Source organism: Cydia fagiglandana, chromosome 1, assembly GCF_963556715.1.
Source record: "Cydia fagiglandana chromosome 1, ilCydFagi1.1, whole genome shotgun sequence".
NCBI lineage: Eukaryota > Metazoa > Arthropoda > Insecta > Lepidoptera > Tortricidae > Cydia > Cydia fagiglandana.
In genome coordinates this window covers 11,795,434-11,814,401 of record NC_085932.1, presented here as the reverse complement: position 1 = coordinate 11,814,401, position 18,968 = coordinate 11,795,434, and the positions used below count along the sequence as shown (strand labels likewise).

General features: G+C 38.9%; 2 protein-coding genes across 2 annotated transcripts in view; one reads left to right on the top strand and one right to left on the bottom strand.

The window, feature by feature from the left end:
* The window catches only part of LOC134664345 (lipase member H-B-like), a 53,033-nt gene that overhangs the window by 21,358 nt on the left and 12,707 nt on the right, over positions 1-18,968 (bottom strand). Inside the window, exons 2-5 of the mRNA XM_063520923.1 lie at positions 12,751-12,865; positions 11,910-12,055; positions 11,001-11,094; positions 10,072-10,223 (exon numbers count right to left, since the gene is read on the bottom strand). Coding sequence (XP_063376993.1) covers positions 10,072-10,223; positions 11,001-11,094; positions 11,910-12,055; positions 12,751-12,865 — 507 coding nt within the window. The remainder of the gene's footprint in view (positions 1-10,071; positions 10,224-11,000; positions 11,095-11,909; positions 12,056-12,750; positions 12,866-18,968) is intronic.
* LOC134664306 (aldehyde dehydrogenase X, mitochondrial-like) lies at positions 2,603-9,684 on the top strand. Its single transcript, XM_063520879.1, has 11 exons — positions 2,603-2,899; positions 3,104-3,208; positions 3,572-3,839; positions 4,286-4,402; positions 5,148-5,335; positions 6,028-6,130; positions 6,614-6,795; positions 7,738-7,902; positions 8,253-8,410; positions 8,710-8,784; positions 9,486-9,684. The coding sequence occupies exons 1-11, from the start codon at positions 2,870-2,872 to the stop codon at positions 9,559-9,561; spliced, it is 1,467 nt and encodes a 488-aa protein (XP_063376949.1). The 5' UTR covers positions 2,603-2,869; the 3' UTR covers positions 9,562-9,684.

The window sequence follows — 18,968 nt, the reverse complement described above, 5'->3', positions numbered from 1 at the left end:
TTACTGTTTTGTTTGTGATCCCTTAGCCTTTCGAACAGCAGTATATCGAGTACATATACATATTTTGCTTTGGTGTTAAAACGTAGTTTACCATTTAAAAGTTTAGCCAGTAGGTAAACAGTTTCCTTACAATGTACATACAATTCAGTGTAGGTAGTAAACAAACCTGTTAATTTAATTAAAGTATTTTTATTTCTAAAATAGGATTTTTAGAGTATGTGCACAACAGACCATTCTAAACATCAACCGACATACAATTTGGCTATGAATAACGTTTTTAGTCTTGATAACCTTGGAATCTTGTTTTTATTTTGCGTTGCTAGTCGCAGCTCATCTCGCTCACACCCAAGGCGATTTTATAAAAGAGGACCCTCATAAGTGCCGAGCCATATAGTTCGAGGAGCACCTTTGTGTCTTTCTTTATAGGACGAGAGGGTGACTATTGAATGAATGTTGCCACAGCCATGGAGAAATATAGTAGGTACTTAGAATAGAGTGCTCAATCCATATATCCGTTTTGATACCAAAACGATTATTATTTACGTAGTCGACGTCTAGCATCGAGTAGCGGAACTATCAGTACCGCTACTTGATACTAGAATTATCTAGTGTCGCGATACTACTCAAGAAAATTGTATTGAACAACAATTTACAACTAAAATTAAAAGCAGGAGTTGAAAATAAAGTTCCGGTTAATCCGGTTATAATATTAGCTGAAAATTGTCGAGCATTAGACTTTTCGGTCGTCGGAACGTCTATTCTCAAGTCAGTCAACAGTACTGATAATTCCGCTACTCGATGCTAGATGTCGACTACGAAAATAATAGTCGTTTTGGTACTAAAACCGATATACATATCTTTAAAAATAAATAAGGTAAAATAATCCTTGTCCCTAAATATTTTTTAAGTCTGTTTAAATATTTCTTTGAATTTATTTTGAATGATTCTCCAAAGGATAGATATTTCAAAATTAAATTAAATTTGATACGGACTTCATTGCGTATTAGAAATTTAATAAATGAAAATTTATTTTTTCGTGTTACTTATCAAAATTTCAGCTTTCTTTTCGATAGTTTTACCTACTTACATAAATTAACTAAATCAAACTTGAAGTTGTTTAGACACAAGTAGGCAAATGCGGAATTTGTGGATAGACTAAGAGTTAGTAAGAATACGGAAATTGTTCAATGAAGTCCAAGTTAGAGAGGTCATAAATTGACGTTATCTCAGATACAGAAGTCAATTCCCTATAAAATTCTAAAAAGCAATTAGGAAAGTGTAATCTTATAAATATAGTCTCAGTAAAAGAGGTAAAATACACTCTCTGTCTCAATTATAGAGGTAAATGTGACTATAAAATCACAACAACGAATCCCAGTTATAGAGGTTCGTTTTTTCTCAGTAACAGAGGTAATTCAGTGCTGAAGTGTCGGGACCGCACCATGAGTCCCAGCTATAGAGGTTTCTCACTTATCCAGGTTTCACTGTAATTATAGATTGAGAACTAAGTATTTTCTTCTCTATGCCACAGCTAAGTAAGATTTAACATTTTCATTATTATAAGTATCATTATTTATTTTGTTCAGTTCAGAATATGAAGTGTTATAACAAGTGGGAGTTATAGAAATAATTATTATAATATGTTTAAAGATAGATCATTTTTGACTTTTATGCAAAATACTTAACAACATAAAATCTTTCTTCCTGTACCTTTAGAATGGGACAGATATCCCTCGTACGTCTCTCGACATTATTTCCTCCTTCCTACCGTCCTACGCAAGAGAAGAGAAATTAAACTTTAATGTACAGTCACCATCAAAAGTATCTAGGTACCATCATGGAATACTTTTCCAAATACAGATATAAGTATCTCCATAATTCGCTGTCCAAAATATCTGATAGGTACAATGCAATTGTTCAACATATAGACATATGTAGGTACCTATATATTTTTGTTAAGCTGTTAGACAATGCGTAGTTTGATCCGCTACGTTTGATGGTCACTGTACGACTAATACAAGAAGTACCTATAATAATATGTTATTTATGTATTGACAATAATAACTCCCTTTGAATATAATCTCCTAGCTCAAACCAATATAAATAAGTACATCAACGAACGAACGAGTTACAGCGGCGATTGATCTCAAAATGAGATCAAATTGTAAGTCCGAATCGGCCTCTTGTTTCATGTACCAATTGCAACACTCTTAACAGTCCAGCGGTGGATCTTTTGGCTTTACAATACCTATAAGTTGCTATGTGCTAGTTATATTATACGAAGTACGATGGTAGTTAACGCCTCCAAATCGTAGCTATCATTCCCATACCTACATTATTTATCTTAGATCAGCGGCGGTAGCACGATCATATTTTTATCGCTTGTCACTGTTGTCACCATGCCTGTCACGTTCTAACAAGTATGTAAGTGCGAAAGGGAAGGGCATAGCGACAGGCGATAAAAATGAAGCCATGCTGCGCCCGCTTCACATGCGTATATCACACAGTCACAGTCATTTAGATACGTATTAAGTATACTTATGTATATGTATCACAGTCTGCAACCCGGCAAAATAGTGTTGCCACCCACATAAACCTTATTCCAACACACAAGAACACACCAACAGAATATACGTAAGCAAATACAAATTTGTTCGATCGATCTGCAGCATACAGCACCACGTGATATTGTTTGATATAAATACTGCCGTGTCGAATTTGAGCCTTAATACACGCGTCAGACGATTGAATTTAAAAGGAAAAGGGAGAGTTTCCTGATATAGTTAACGTTGAATACAGTGTTGCCCCGGACACCGGACGATACGCCTGCGCCATTAACACCCGGTCTTTTACTAAAATAAACACCAAAATGGTGAGAGTAGATGTCAAATACACGAAGGTAAGAGAAAATTCGTTTTAAGAAAAGCATTTTTACCTATAAGTACGAGTAGTATCACTTCAATTAATAATTTTATTGTTTAATGACTGAAAACCGGCGATAACAAACACTTCGTATTTAAAGGGACGCGTAGACAAATAAATGTACCTAAAGTAGTAATTCATATTTTAAGCATCTAACGTGTTTTTAATTTGGCATGTGCAGTTGTTCATTAACAACGAGTGGGTAGACGCTGTCAGCAAAAAAACCTTCCCCACCATCAATCCTCAGGATGAGTCGGTCATCACACAGGTCGCCGAAGGCGATAAGGTAAGCCTTTTCTAGAAATATATGTTGTAATTCGAATAAAAATATCACATAAAATGGAATCAAAGATCAAATCAACTTTTTTTATTAAAATAATTGCGAATCTGTTGATGATAACAACAATAGGTAGGTAACTTTATCGTTTCATAATTTAGTCTGCGACAACTTATTATTTATGCAAAAATATATAGATGACTGTAATGTTTCATTTAATACTGAGTTTAGTTTTAATACTTGACTGGCAAGGAATGATTAACTGACTAGGTACCTATATTTATATCATCAGATCTTTTCGTGTATGAGTTATCGTTAAAAATGGCTTTATCAGCAAAAGTATGTTTTTTAATCTAGGTATTTCAATTATAGGCTGACATAGACTTGGCTGTAGCGGCAGCAAAGAAGGCATTCCACCGATATTCGGCATGGCGTACCATGGACGCTTCGCAGCGCGGGCTGTTGCTCCTCAAGCTGGCTGACCTCCTGGAATCCCAGGCCAGGTACTTGGCGGAACTGGAGACCCTTGACTGCGGGAAGCCCGTCAAGCAATCCGAAGAAGAAGTTTATTTCTCAGCTAGTGTTCTCAGATATTACGCAGGCAAAGCCGACAAAATACTGGGCAATACTATACCGGCAGGTAAATGCTACATTTTTTTATTAAGTAGATTATTATAATTAGCTTAACTAGGTACCTACCTACGTTTACTTTCCGATAACTGATAAAACCTAAGAACTAAATGGCTTAGCGATGGATTTAATGTTTTAGGACAAATAACGTGATGAGCACACTGTACCTACCTACATTGTAAACAAATGCAAATATGATTTTTCTTTAAATTATCTTATCTATATGATTTCCTTCTACTCTTATTGTGTTAATTTGCATCTTGATATGTTTGTAATCCACACATGTTTACCATTAACCCGTGGTGGAGCTTTGCTTATCACTTAATATTATAATTGACGTAGCTGTCATGAGATTTCCTATGCTACAATGCGTGATCAACGGTTAATGAGAAAAATAGGTCAAGTCATTGCTTAACTTTATCTTTATTCAATTTAATATGTATGTTTATGTTTCAGACGGTGATGTGTTATCACTCACGCTTAAAGAGCCTGTAGGCGTTTGTGCTCAGATTATTCCATGGAACTATCCCATACCGATGCTGACGTGGAAAATTGCACCAGCATTGGCAGCGGGTAGGTGCCTGTAACGCAATTAATAATACACAACTATTACCTGGTACCAGAAATAGGTACCAAATTCAATGTGCTAACGGCAATTTTTCTCTTGTCAGGGAAACGTCAGGGGCAGGTGGTGTCGGTCAACCGTAGGTACTCGCGTTCCGTACGCTGTATTTAGATTTTTCTTATGACGTATTTTACAATGTTTGACATTTATTTTACTAAGACTGCATTATCTTAATGGAACAAACATAAACTGGCTTTTTATAAAACTATTTACAAACGGTAGGTATGTAAATAATGTAAATATGTATAGCGTCATGTTCCAAAAAATATTTTATTTACCTACTCATGAAAAACGGATATGGCAATAATAAAAATGCTTCTATTTCATGATTACCACCATGTATATTTACAATATTTGTATGATACTATAAATAGTAAACATATTGGCCTAAATGATAATAAATAAGTCCAATATTTCCCAAATGTAAAACTTTTCGAAAAGATTTTCTTTTTAGCTTCTTTTCACGCTCCTGCAAACCAATGTACCTAATTGGCGTATGGCACAAAGGTATTCTCACTCGACGAGATATTGAAGACAGAAAGCTCGGTCGGATGGATCTTTAAACCCCAACTGCACCTAATAGATTCTAGTGTATAATAGTTGGTCCTTTATGCCCGTATCCATCAAACGAAATTTCGCATTCGCATACCTGTCATCGCCTATTTCTTATGCGTTTTTCTAAACATTTTGCAGGTTGCACAGTCATTGTTAAGCCCGCCGAACAGACCCCGCTAACGGCTCTAGCCGTTGCTGCCCTCATCAAGGAGGCTGGCTTCCCTCCAGGAGTCGTGAACGTGGTCCCCGGCTATGGCCCGACGGCCGGCGCCGCGCTCACCCACCACCCGGACGTCGACAAAGTTGCCTTCACGGGCTCTACTGAGGTACTGAGATTTGCTTTAAGTATTTACAGTAATCGTGAGGCTAATAGGAGACTGACTATTGGTCAGATTCTTCACTCGCTCACTAACCGTCTATACGTCAATATAAAGTCGTCTACACGGCATTTACTGGGCCAATTACTGGTTTCGAAGCTGTCGTATAGCTGATGTGAGCAGAGCAGACGTTGATGTAACCAGCACTAATCAAGGAGGAAGACATTTCTTCACAAGTCTAGATCTCCAAAGTCTACTCCGAGTATTGCACAATAGAGAGTCAGCTTAGCAAAACTAGCTGAATGTAAAATAGTAACTATACCGATTTTATTTACACAAGTGCCACATAGACCTTTAGAATGAAAAAAATAGCTAAGCGCAGGCCGTAATAGAGACTTCTTCGAGACGTAATAAATGCATAATTTGTGTCCTTGGTTGGCACCGTCTTAACTAAAATGGTATGCCTTGCATAAAACATTACAATACTTACCACTTACAGAGTAATCCTATGCCATGTTTAGCATGTTAGTGAGTAATCTACATGCACTAAGCGTAATAACGTGTTAAGTATGTTAAATATTGATTAGACAAGTCGTCTTAATTAACTACATCTACGTTTAGTTGTGTCTTAGGCGAGAGTATTTAAAAATGTATATTACATGTTATTAAACTTGTATCTCTATGCCCAATTTATGTTTTAGATTGGCCGTATTATTTTGGGTGCAGCGACTGTTGCAAACTTGAAACGAGTTACGCTCGAATTGGGCGGAAAGAGTCCTCTAGTTGTCTTCAATGACGCCGACGGTACGTAATTATTCGCTATCTTTTTTTACAAGCTTTTATTTAACTTACCATATGAGTAGGCATGTAGGTACGTTTTTGTTAGTGTGGGTCAAATCTTAGAAGCAAAATTTGACCCACTTCCCGATTAACCTTGATGATGATTGATTGGAATGAATTAATATAATGATTTGTCAAATTAGTTCTTAAAACTTAAACATCCATTGGATGAACGCACTCGGTATATATATTTTACTTTGCAAACGTAAGTTATTGAGTAGTTATATTTATCACTGCTGCTAATTGCAGCGTCAATTTTGAATTTGTGTGAACTTCTACAAATCTATTATGTATAGTAAAAAACATAGGTATATGAACTTGATCATATTTAAATATGTAGATGATGAGGCAATAAATTAAGCATCATAATTCATATATGCGAGGGACCAAATCGACCCGATACCGCAGCAAACGTGTTTAAATTTTACCAACTTTAAATGATTACAGTGGAGAAAGCCGCACAAATTGCCCACGCCGCTGCCTTCGCCAACGGTGGCCAATGCTGCTGCGCCGGCACCAGGACCTACGTCCAGTCTGGCGTCTACGATCAGTTCGTCCAGAAGGCTGCCGAGATCGCCAAGCGCAGATCGGTTGGCAATCCCTTTGACGATGTTCAACAGGGCCCTCAGGTTAGTAATAGTACACTATTGTCGAGGCTCGGAAGTAGCTACTTGCAGGCTGAGGATTCGTTTTAAACGGACGACCTTGGGAGTCCGTTTAATTGAATCCGAAGCCAGCAAGTAGCCTTCCAGCCGAGTCATATATAGTGCTTTTCTCAAAAATGGTGCAAGAAACATAAATATCATAGAAACATTTTACAAAAGCAACGTTCTTACGTATATATATTTTCACAGAGAAAAGCCCTTGCCGCCTTTTTATTTTTTTAATAAAAAAATAGAAGTGTATTTTTCTGCCGAAAATACGCCAACCTATTTGAGACAACTAAATAGTCGCGGTACTAATCATCTGTTTGGCTGTTTAATGGGCCTGTGCCTTCATATTTTGATATGGCCATTTGAACTTTTAAAAAGTTTGGAACTCGACAAATAATGGAATTTGTATGCAACATTGCAGTCCCAAAATCGGGACTGCAATGTTTTTAACTTTTTAATTTTTGACTGACCATAAACTCCGCGCTTCGCGACCTATTTTTTAGACGGCAAAGTCGACTTTGCCGTCCATTTTTGAGAAAAGTTTTCTTTTTATCGCGGTTTAGCGGCCAGTGTTGCTGCGCCGCTGACACGACGACTAATGCTCTGTATGGCGACATTTTCAAACGCAATTGCTATTGTTTCGTTCCTGGCATTATTATTAGTGGCTTTGTGAGCTGCATGTAGACCTCACGAGCATAGCTAAAAAGTCAATAAATATATGGTTCCGGCATTTTGAACATTTTCCGAAAACTGAATAAGCGAAAAAATTCTAACTCGTTCGGTCAATTAAAAGTTCCAAATAACGCATGGAACATGGAACGCGCCAAATCGATTATCCGAAATAAGAACAGTATTAACCTCAATTGTTCGGTACAAAGTCATACCTATTAACTCAAGTCATAACTGATTTGTTTTCAGATTGATAAAGAAATGTATACTAAAGTACTTGGATTTATCGAGGCAGGCAAGAAAGGAGGAGCGAAATGCGTAGCCGGCGGCGACAAATTAGGAGGCAAGGGTTACTACATCCAACCCACTGTTTTCGCAGATGTGAAAGATGACATGAAGATTGCTAGAGAAGAAGTGAGTGTAATGAACCTGATAGTGATAATGAGATTCTGGCATATCGCATGATATTTATGCCGATGTAGAATTCCAAAAGGCCTATTCCAATTAGTTAGGTACTCAATTCTTCTATGTTTGAAAACTAGTACCTTATGTCCACTTCATATATTCGGTTGCATTGAATATAACTTCCGACTAAGATGGACAATTGGACATAGCGCCAGGAGAAACACCCAACTGTTGCTTTCTCCAGAATCTCATATCCGATCGGATTTCACCGTTCTATCGATTGCTCATCTTAATAGTAATGATAAGCGTTCACAGTACAATGTTCATTTGCATGTCTACACTTTCACAAATATTTTCAGATCTTTGGCCCAGTGCAGAGCATCTTTAAATTCGAAACATTCGACGAAGTAGTGGACAGAGCCAACGATTCCAACTACGGTCTAGGCGCTGGAGTCATCACGAATGATATTACCACCGCAATGACATTCGCTAAATATGCCAGGGCGGGTTCTGTTTGGTATGTACAACATTTGTCTACATTAGGTTCATCACATATTTAAACCATTTCAGTGATCCTTCACTCAATTTTTTTCTTCTTTTATTGTTAACTATTCTTAACAATCCAGCACAAAATATTACTAGAATCGGAACGCAGTATTTCAAGTGTCGCTATAAACGTAAAATTTCTATAAAGATATGACTTTTAAACTTTTTCACATCAAAGTCGCGGCAGAGTTAAACGGACTCTATTAAGATTACAGTAGGTATATTCAAATATATGTCTACCACATAAAAGACATTTCTTTTTACTTTCAGGATCAACATCTACGATCATGTTACGAGTCAAACTCCGTTTGGTGGTTTCAAGGATTCTGGGCTTGGGCGGGAAATGTAAGTTATTACATTACTATTTTATTCAAACATGCATTGCACTTAATAAAAATAAATAGACTCCGCAGGAACTTTATGTATAAACAGTTAGAATCTAAATTTTGACAGTTCCGAACAACTGACAGGCCGATACCGTCCGGCGGACTGTTAATCAGTGGGCCCCTTAACTATGTAAACAAACCGCCATATTGAAATTGTCTTTGAATGATGAATTAACTAGTGACTTTTGATAACATAGTTAGCAAGTTCCATAAAATGGCACTTTACGATATAACGTTTTTAAAGAAACCATTGACCAAAGAAACAATTACATAAGCATTCAAAATATTTTTTACAGTACATATGGTCCTATTTTTCCGCACTAGTGCGTAAAATAGCACTTTTCGTGCGATGTCAAAAGTTTAAAGGGCCATATGTACTGTAAAACGTTGTACGATACACGTGCGAATAGGTAATTCGCAACTCGTGTCAATTTAAAACACTCCCTTCGGACGTGTTTTAATTTATCGCCACTCGTTTCGAATTTCCTCTTTTTCGCACTTGTATCGTAAATAACTATTTTTAACAAATCTAGTTACGAGAATATTAATGTAGGTACGTAATACAACCTCCAATTATCTTTATAATTAAAACAATTTTCAACCGTCGCTGTGCTCTGGTAGCAATATTAAGCGAACTCTAACACGAGTTTTTTTTTTCAGGGGAGAAGATGGTATCAACCAATATTTAGAAACGAAAACTATCACAATGGCTTTACCTAAAATCCCACAATTGTAAGATTAACCAAAAAACAACATTATTCAGTTAACTGCGCGGAAAAACATACGTATAGGTACTTAAAATACGTATGCCGATATTACATAATTATAATCAAATTATTAATATATTTTTATATCTCTACTATTTTTTTTAATGAACTGCCATCAATACTACACTAGGAACATACCGCCAGTTATTATCATTTTACATGAATAAAACACCTGACTAAAATCTCGAATCTCGAAGAAGATATATTATAAAATGGAGTAAAATCAAAGAAAAACCTGTTATCATTAAAAACATTATAGAAAACGTTTTCACTATGTTAATTCATTACCTACCTACGCGTGGTTCCTACGTGGGTAAAATGGGCGCTTAGAGATGACAGCCCGTTCATACAGAAGTATAATTATAGACAAATTAGATTTGACTATATTTTCTTCGAATACTTATCTCTACTTTTTTTAGGGTTCGGCTAATGCCAGGATAGGAACGCGCGCGCCACTTATTCGGTCTGTTACGACTTACCAATAATCTTGTACTGCTTCTTGGTGAGATGTTCGGACGCCATGCCACAGACGTGGGCGCCCAGCGAGTGGCCGACGCAGGTGATCATCTTGGCCATCGCGCCGGCTTTCGTTATGTATGAATACAGCTGTGCTGTGCACTGGGCTGTTAATCTGGAATGCAACCATAATTTGTTTATTGGTGTAACAATTTCTATTTGTCTCACCTTCCTACTGAGATCTCATGGTTTCTCAGCCTTCAAACATCAGAATGTGGTTATTATTGCATTAAAAAGTTTGAAATAGGTACACAAGTTTATTTTATATTCGAGATACTAAAGTGACAGTTCGACTGCTCCATACACGCCTGTTCCACCTATCCCTACCGGGTTATCTCCACTGGTCCACTTAGCCCTCCTTAGCAAATAATGGAAAATTTGTCCACTTATCCCTACCAGGGGGGATAGCTTAGTATAGATACAGGAACTTTTTTTCCACCTATCCCTTTGACGAAAGACGAAAGACGGAAAAAATCCAAGCATGCCTACCAGTGGAGACAACCCGGTAGGGATAGGTGGAACAGGGTCCATCCATACCTATTCTCCAACCGATCTATCATTTTAGTACCTACAAATTGGTACAAAATCATTGGATAATAAATTGACCAATCGGACTGTCATTTTATCTCAGGATAAGTTCGAGATATCAAAAGAAAGCTTAGTAAAATATGACTTTTCCATTATAAATCTTCAGAATGAGTATATTAGTTCCATTTTCCGTGACGAGTATGCATTTATGTACATAGTGATTGAAAACCTGAGGTATGTTTATATCATTAAAAGAAATTTTTGGCTGTCCTCCGAAAATTTGACGTCACTGTCGGCAGCTAAAAAGATACAAGATAAAGACTAAATGGAAAAACAACATAGAAATGATCGTTGGTCAACTTACCTCAGATTAGAGAGCGCCGAGAGGTAGCATGGAAATCTGCTCAGCGGAGACCAGTCCACCATGAACACGTTGTAGTCTTTGCGGGACAGGTATGCTGAAAAACATATACATACTTACCTACAATATGCATTAAACTAAGAGTTCCTAAACCTAAGGGGCGCCGAGATGGCATAGGAGGTAAGGAAAGCTTATAGAATTTTTGAACGGGTCACACATTATTTATTCCTTTTTTGAAGACAGGTAGCTCATTCCACAGTACCTAAGGATAGTATAAATAGATCAGTAAACGCAATGTACCTATGTAGTTATATCAATAATAGACATCGTGTGCAATAACAATACGTATTGTGTTCATTTTCACAATTAGAAAATCGCTTTCAAGATTTTCCCTCGCATGTTAAAATTTTATTCGAGAGGCAAATTTCGTAAAATTGAAATGCGAACCGTTTACTTGGACGTTTGTGAACCCCGATAAACAAGAGCTAGTTTAAATTACTGTCGCGTCAAAAAAAAACTCGGGGTTCTTGGCTATGTGTGTGAAGACTTCCAGCCACACTAGTTATTTAATGACTTGCGTGGTCGTCGTTTTAGGTTTACAACCTGCTAGCAAGGACTTCGCTAATAGCCACAGACCAAGGTGGTTTTCATTTGCGTCTCTAGCGCTCTTTCATTCACTGTCAATACGTTTAGGACCTGCTTGTGACCCACCCACGTTGATATTATATCGCTATTATAACACTGTTGCAGACCGCATGACGCTCCGCTGTGTGATCGAGACAGCACTATGCAGCGATGTCCCGCTCGCACCCTGGAGCGTCATACGGATCCGCATCCAATTTGAAGACAGCGTTTAATGATAGTACCCTATTTGCGACGAGGATGAACCGAGTGAAAGGAATCTCTACTTACCATCACGTAAAAAGGACATGGGATTCTTGGAATGTGTCCCGTTGAACCCGTGTATGATGAGCACGTTCTTCCTGCTCCGCTTCCAACCGTACACGTCCAGGAGGTCCTTGTGGCGCACGTCGATCCATTGCTTCCACGGCCGCTCCCTATTCACGAAACACTGACGTACAATACATTAATAGGTACTAATGAATAAAACGGCCAAGAGCATTTCGGACCATGCTCAACGTAGTGGGGTAAATGGGCCAAAAAAATGGATTATAGTAGAAAGTTTTTGACATCAATGTCTACATCATTTCAACATTTTCTTAGGTATGTTCAACATAAAAGCGATTTGCATAGCGTGAATAAAGATAATAAAATTAAAAGCTATCAGTGTATGTATGTAGATAATATTGGTGTTAATATAAATGATAATTTATAAACATTAATTTACTGAAAAGCATTCAGTTATTCATTGTTATCTGATTGCTGATAAAACAATAAAATGTATCAATATTAATTAGTCTGACTACCGTTTAAAATGTACAAGTATGTTCATATAAGACTGCGTATTTAATTCGATAGGTACTGAATAAACAACATTTATATAATAGCGATTACCATTCTATGTTCCTATTTAATGAAATAATTATACATAATATATTGTGTCTTAATTAACAAGAATGTTAAGTATGTTTGTTTCAAATAACAAAATACCTACCTACCGCAAAATGACAACAAAGCTTCACGACTCTTACTTATCTGTAAGTACATAGTTAGTTACTTACAATAAAAGAGTCAGACAAAAAAAAAGACACCGACAGCTCAGGTCTTACTGCCACTCACTTGTTGTACTTACGGCGTATACAAGAAGAAATTGATTTCTGAATCCGGACACTTCCACTCTCGTTTCATAACACAGCGCCAGTAGCGAAAGTCGATCATCGACATAAGGTCTCCATCGGCGTGTGGCACTGTTGACAAAATGCATGGTCAGATAGCCACAGGATGCGGGGCAACAAGAACAATTTAGAATCTAGAACACTGCGTGCATTGTGTGAACACTGAGCCAAGTGCCATGCAGACACTTGTACAGTCGACGTCAAAGAGAAATTTACAGCCAAAGTAACAAAAAAATGTTTACACGACCTAAATGCTATGACAATAAAGTCGTGTAAATAATTTTTTGTAACGTTAGTCGTAAAGATCTCTTTGACGTCGACTGTACCTATAGGGAAGTTGCAAGTGGTACAGTATATACTTTATTTACGTTTCCTAATAGATTTCATTATAAGTTTGAGGGTGGGAAGTTTCATAGTAGATAGTTTATATCGGTATCAATGTACATTACATCCCCATTGTAGTAAATTCAAATTCGATTACACTTTTACGAAAACAAATGCAAAGGAGAAATATTTTATTACTAGTTATAGATAATACATAGATACATACAAAATTTAAATATAAAATAGCCTAAATCCAGGTCGCTTCGTAGGGTGCCCAGAAGGCTGGCCGCATTGCCGCGCTGCAATGCCGATCCCCTGAGCGAAATATTGGCCAGTCAGGAGAGGCCTCTAGATAAGGCGCTTTGATGTGATTTGTCTAATACAGATTTGTTTTGTAATGTAAATCTAAATCCGTATCTTCTTAAGAAGAACAACTACTTGCCATGTTTTAGTTAAGAGTGAGACAATTCCAACTACTGATAATTATTACAAAGTTACGATGTGAACTTGATATGTACTCGTAATTCGAAACGAAAGCGACACTTAAACCCATTCTTTCGCACTGCACCCATCAATCAAAGCTAATGTGCATTCCATTAAAGAATGGAATATTTTTACAGTTTGCGTGTGCCACACGCTATGGAAACCAGTCCATGTTGCTTTCTTCCTTTTGCGCATCGTCAAGAATTAACTAGGCCGAGACAGACAACTCTACCAACACCTTTTTGCGCATCTCACTACTACGCGTACTATAGTTCTGTTTATTAGGTGCAATTGTACTTTTTATCTTGGTCACGTGAACGACAAACGGCGAATGTTAACTGGAATGTCCAGTTCACTTTAACGTTCCACTAAAATATCGGATAAAAAAGGAAATCAAGTTCAGTCGAATTTAAGGCTTGGCTTCGAAGTGCGTAGTACGAAGGTGAAAGTATTACGAGTTTACCAGCATCGAAATGAGCTAATTTACATTATAAAATTTATATTTCCATGTTTATTTTTAGCAACTTGGGTTGGCGATAGAATATCTATGGTTATTTTATAGTGAGCTGAGGAAGTTAAAAGGCTGCCACAGCAAAAAGAAGAGTGGCGATTACTCCACCGACAAGAGCATATTTAACTCTTAAATACTGATGATGATGATTTATAGTGGGCATACAACATAATATAACATATGTAATGTAAGGAAGGTAAGGTAGCTTCTTCTGCTTTAATTCTTTTCACATGGCATTTACTCGTAAAATATGATCACAAATGAACATGATTATTGACAAAGCTCATAATTCAATGTAATTACTTGAATACGTACCTTCATAGTCGAGTAGAGTCAGACCAAGCTAACTCTAACAAAGCAATGACAAAGAGTGGCAATGTCAATATCATCATTAACTTCAATTTTTTTATAAATTAAATGACACTCCCTCGCTATGTTCTGTTCCAATCGGTGGAAAGTTAGATTAGACGGAATACTTAATCAACTTTACTCTCTAAATATTTATAATTGGCATAATTGGCAGTACCTACCTACCTAGCTCTTCGGGACCAGACGGATGAAGGGGCACAAGCTACTACCTCACTACTTTCTCCACCTGTCCCTGCTGCCTTGGGTCCGTCCGTAACTAACTACTTATAGTATATATATTGTTAAAGTTTGACCAAGGAAAGTGTGCAGCGATTTTGATAGCCCACTCCGTGCAAGTGTTATTTATAAGTCATCATTTCATAGAAGTTTGACGTTTAAAATAACACTGGCACTGCGAGAGCTGTCAAAATCGTTGCAGACTTTTCTTGGTCTAACTCTATCTTGCGTATCTTGATGGTAAGTTAAAAACCTACCGCAGAGCGCAGAGTAAGAAACTGAAAGAATTTAATGATCAGATGCAGAAGAGATAGTATAACCGGTTAAAAGTAGTGTGTTTATGCCGCTCCGAGATCAAAACTTTTCCGCCAGAGGGCGCCAGTATGTATGCGTAAGGTAGTGACAATTTAGTTCACCCTACTCCCCGCTAGATGGCGCCACTGTCTATGCGCAACGTTAGTTCCAAAGGTCTCCGCTAGATGGCGCCACTGGTTAGTTCACCCTACTCCCCGCTAGATGGCGCCACTGTCTATGCGCAACGTTAGTTCCAAAGGTCTCCGCTAGATGGCGCCACTGGTTAGTTCACTCTACTCCCCGCTAGAGGCGCCACTGTCTATGCGCAACGTTAGTTCCGAAAATATCCGCCAGCCCCGCCGGAGGGCGACAGTATGTATGCGCCGCTGGTTAGTTCACTCTACTCCCCGCTAGAGGCGCCACTGTGTATGCGCAACGTTAGTTCCAAAAATCCCCACCAGCCCTGCCTGGGGGCGACAGTATGTATGCGCAAGGTTAGTTCCAAAAATCCCCGCCAGCCCTGCCTGGGGGCGACAGTATGTATGCGTAACGTTAGTTCCAAAATTATCCGTCAGCCCTGCCTGGGGGCGACAGTATGTATGCGCAACGTTAGTTCCAAAACCATCCGCTATGAAATGTTTAGATGTCTCCACTTTGTATGTGAGTTGTTGAATTGCTTAAATGAATAGATATCGCTAGTGGCGCCTTCGTCGGTGGACACTGGACACCGCTAGTTAGTTCCAAAACCATCCGCTATGAAATGAATAGATGTCTCCACTTTGTATGTGAGTTGTTGAATCGCTGAAATGAATAGATATCGCTAGTGGCGCCTTCGTCGGTGGACACCGCTAGTTAATTCCAAAAATCCCCGCCATCCCCGCCAGAGGGCGACAGTATGTATGCGCAACGTTAGTTCCAAAAATCTCCGCCAGCCCCGCTGGAGGGCGACAGTATGTATGCGCGACTTTAGTTCCAAAAATCCCCGGCTGAGGGCGACAGTATGTATGCGCAACGTTAGTTCCAAAAATCCCCGCTAGCCCCGCCTGAGGGCGACAGTATGTATGCGTAACGTTAGTTCACTCTACTCCCCGCTAGAGGCGCCACTGTGTATGCGCAACGTTAGTTCCAAAAATATCCGCCAGCCCCGCCGGAGGGCGACAGTATGTATGCGCAACGTTAGTTTCAAAACCATCCGCTATGAGATGAATAGATGTCTCCACTTTGTATGTGAGTTGTTGAATCGCTTAAATGAATAGATATCCCTAGTGGCACCTTCGTCGGTGAACACCGCTAGTTAGTTCTAAAAATCCCCACCAGCCCTGCCTGGGGGCGACAGTATGTATGCGCAACGTTAGTTCCAAAAATCCCCGCTAGCCCCGCCTGAGGGCGACAGTATGTATGCGCAACGTTAGTTCTAAACTTTCCCCGCCAGAGGGCGACTGTATGTATGCGCAACGTTAGTTCTAAAACCATCCGCTATGATATGTATAGATGAGCAGCCGTCTGAGTATTTCTAAAAAAGTCCGCAGAGTCAGAGGGGGTTCATGGTAAGTTAATTAATCTTGGTCAAGCAAATCTAGTCAGTAGAAAAAGGCGGCAAATTTGAAAAATCGTGGGCTACCAACACTACGTTTGAATAGTTCGAAAATCGTGTGTCATTTATATCTTATCTGTGGAACTGTTTTGTTTACATTTCATCGCTGTTCGATGTACATTCCTGCCTTTTGTTCGTTTCCTAGGGTTACCATACTTTAGTTTGCTTTACATTGCTTCTGACATATCCGGCTTGACAGACTATCGATTCGCTTAACAATATAGATGTCGCTAGTGGCGCCTCGTCAGTGGACACCGCTAGTTAGTTCCAAAAACATCCGCTATGAAATTGCAAAAAGGCCCATCATGTTTGTTTTAAAATATGAGACATATATCGGCGTTTTTTGTTAATACCACGTCAGTGGCAAACAACCAGACGACCCCGCCTGGCAGTAAGCAGTCACCGTAGCCCATGGACGCCTGCGAATTCAATAGTTTACACGGATGCACTTTTATTTGCGGTTGGTTTTGTCGCTTGTGCTTATCAAATGTATGGAGTTTGTAGTTTACCAACCGTAAAGGGGTTTTTCTTTTATTATACCACATTGGTGGCAAATAAGCATACAGTCCGTCTGATGGTAAGTTGTTACCGTAGCCTTTGGACGCCTGCAACTCCAGGGTGGATACAAGCGCGCTGCCGACTGCCCAAAGATTCAATAACTTTGTTTTAAAATATGAGGCTTATATCGGCGTTTTTTTTAATACCACGTCAGTGGCAAACAAGCAGACGACCCCGCCTGGCAGTAAGCAGTCACCGTAGCCTATGAACGCCTGCGAATTCTATAGTTTACACGGATGCATTTTTATTTGCGGTTGGTTTTGTCGCTTGTGCTTATCAAATGTATGGAGTTTGTAGTTTACCAACCGTAAAGGGGTTTTTCTTTTATTATACCACATTGGTGGCAAATAAGCATACAGTCCGTCTGATGGTAAGTTGTTACCGTAGCCTTTGGACGCCTGCAACTCCAGGGTGGATACAAGCGCGCTGCCGACTGCCCAAAGATTCAATAACTTTGTTTTAAAATATGAGGCTTATATCGGCGTTTTTTTTAATACCACGTCAGTGGCAAACAAGCAGACGACCTCGCCTGACAGTAAGCAGTCACCGTAGCCCATGGACGCCTGCGAATTCTATTGTTACCACGGATGCATTTTCTTTTGCGGTTGGTTTTGTCGCTTGTGCTTATCAAATGTATGGAGTTTGTAGTTTACCGACCGCAAAAAGATCCAGATTTTTTTTTTTATATACTACGTCGGTGGCAAACAAGCATCCGGCTCACCTGATGGTAAGCAGCCACCGTAGCCTTTGGACGCTTGCAAGTTCAGACTTTTGAAACCTATACATCATCATCATCATCATCATCATTATTATCATTAGACCCTCAGGAAAACCTCGACACCCCGGACACCTCCGGCCCCCCTGCTCATGTAGTATTTAGGGTTTCTAGCACACTTATTTACGGTTTATTTTGTCTCTTTTGGTTATCAAATGTAGTTTGTAGTTTGCAGACTGCAAAAAGGCCCATTAAGTTTATATAATACGTCGGTGGCAAACAAGCATCCGGCTCACATGATGGTAAGCAGTTAACGTAGCCTATGGATGCCTGCAACTTTAGAGTTGTTACATGCGCGTTGCCGACTGCAAAAAGGTTCAATAAGTTTTTTTCTTTTTTTATATACCACGTCGGTGGCAAACAAGCACACGGCCCGTCTGGTAGTGAGCAGTCACCGTAGCCTATGGACGCCTGCAATTTCGAGATGTTACATGCGCGTCGCCGATCGTTGAGATGTAGACCGTGACGTTCGAAAACAAAAAGTCGTATGTGACTGTAAACTTCCATTCACCGTAGAATTTGACAGATAGAGAGAGTTTGAATTAAGTATTGTAACCTTAGTCAGATAATGAAGCTTATTTGAAAGATTATTAACTCTAAGTACTAGAAATAAAGTAGATTTTACTAATGCTGTAATTCTGTAATGCGACATGGTCATGAAACTCATGCGATGTTGGGGGTATACTCTTCAATCTTTTCAATCGGAATGGTCAGAGGTCAGAGTTCAGAGGTCAGAAAGTCCGTGAGGGACAGAACATACGCAAAGTGAAGAAATTGAAAACACGTTTTAATATACCTGACAACATATCAAGCATAACCTACGTAACTTGGTCGGGTTATTTGTTACCTAACATAAACCATACTAAATTCACTGTGGGGAATTAAAAAAAAAATGTGAGTGTGTGACAAGGACAAACAATAATAACGCTTTCTCTGCTACTCCTACTGAAAGATTACATAAGACTATCTCGTTTGGTCATTTCCCCCTCCCAGTCCCTCCCCCCACCGGTTCCAATTATAATATCATAAATGAGATCACAATACCTGCAAC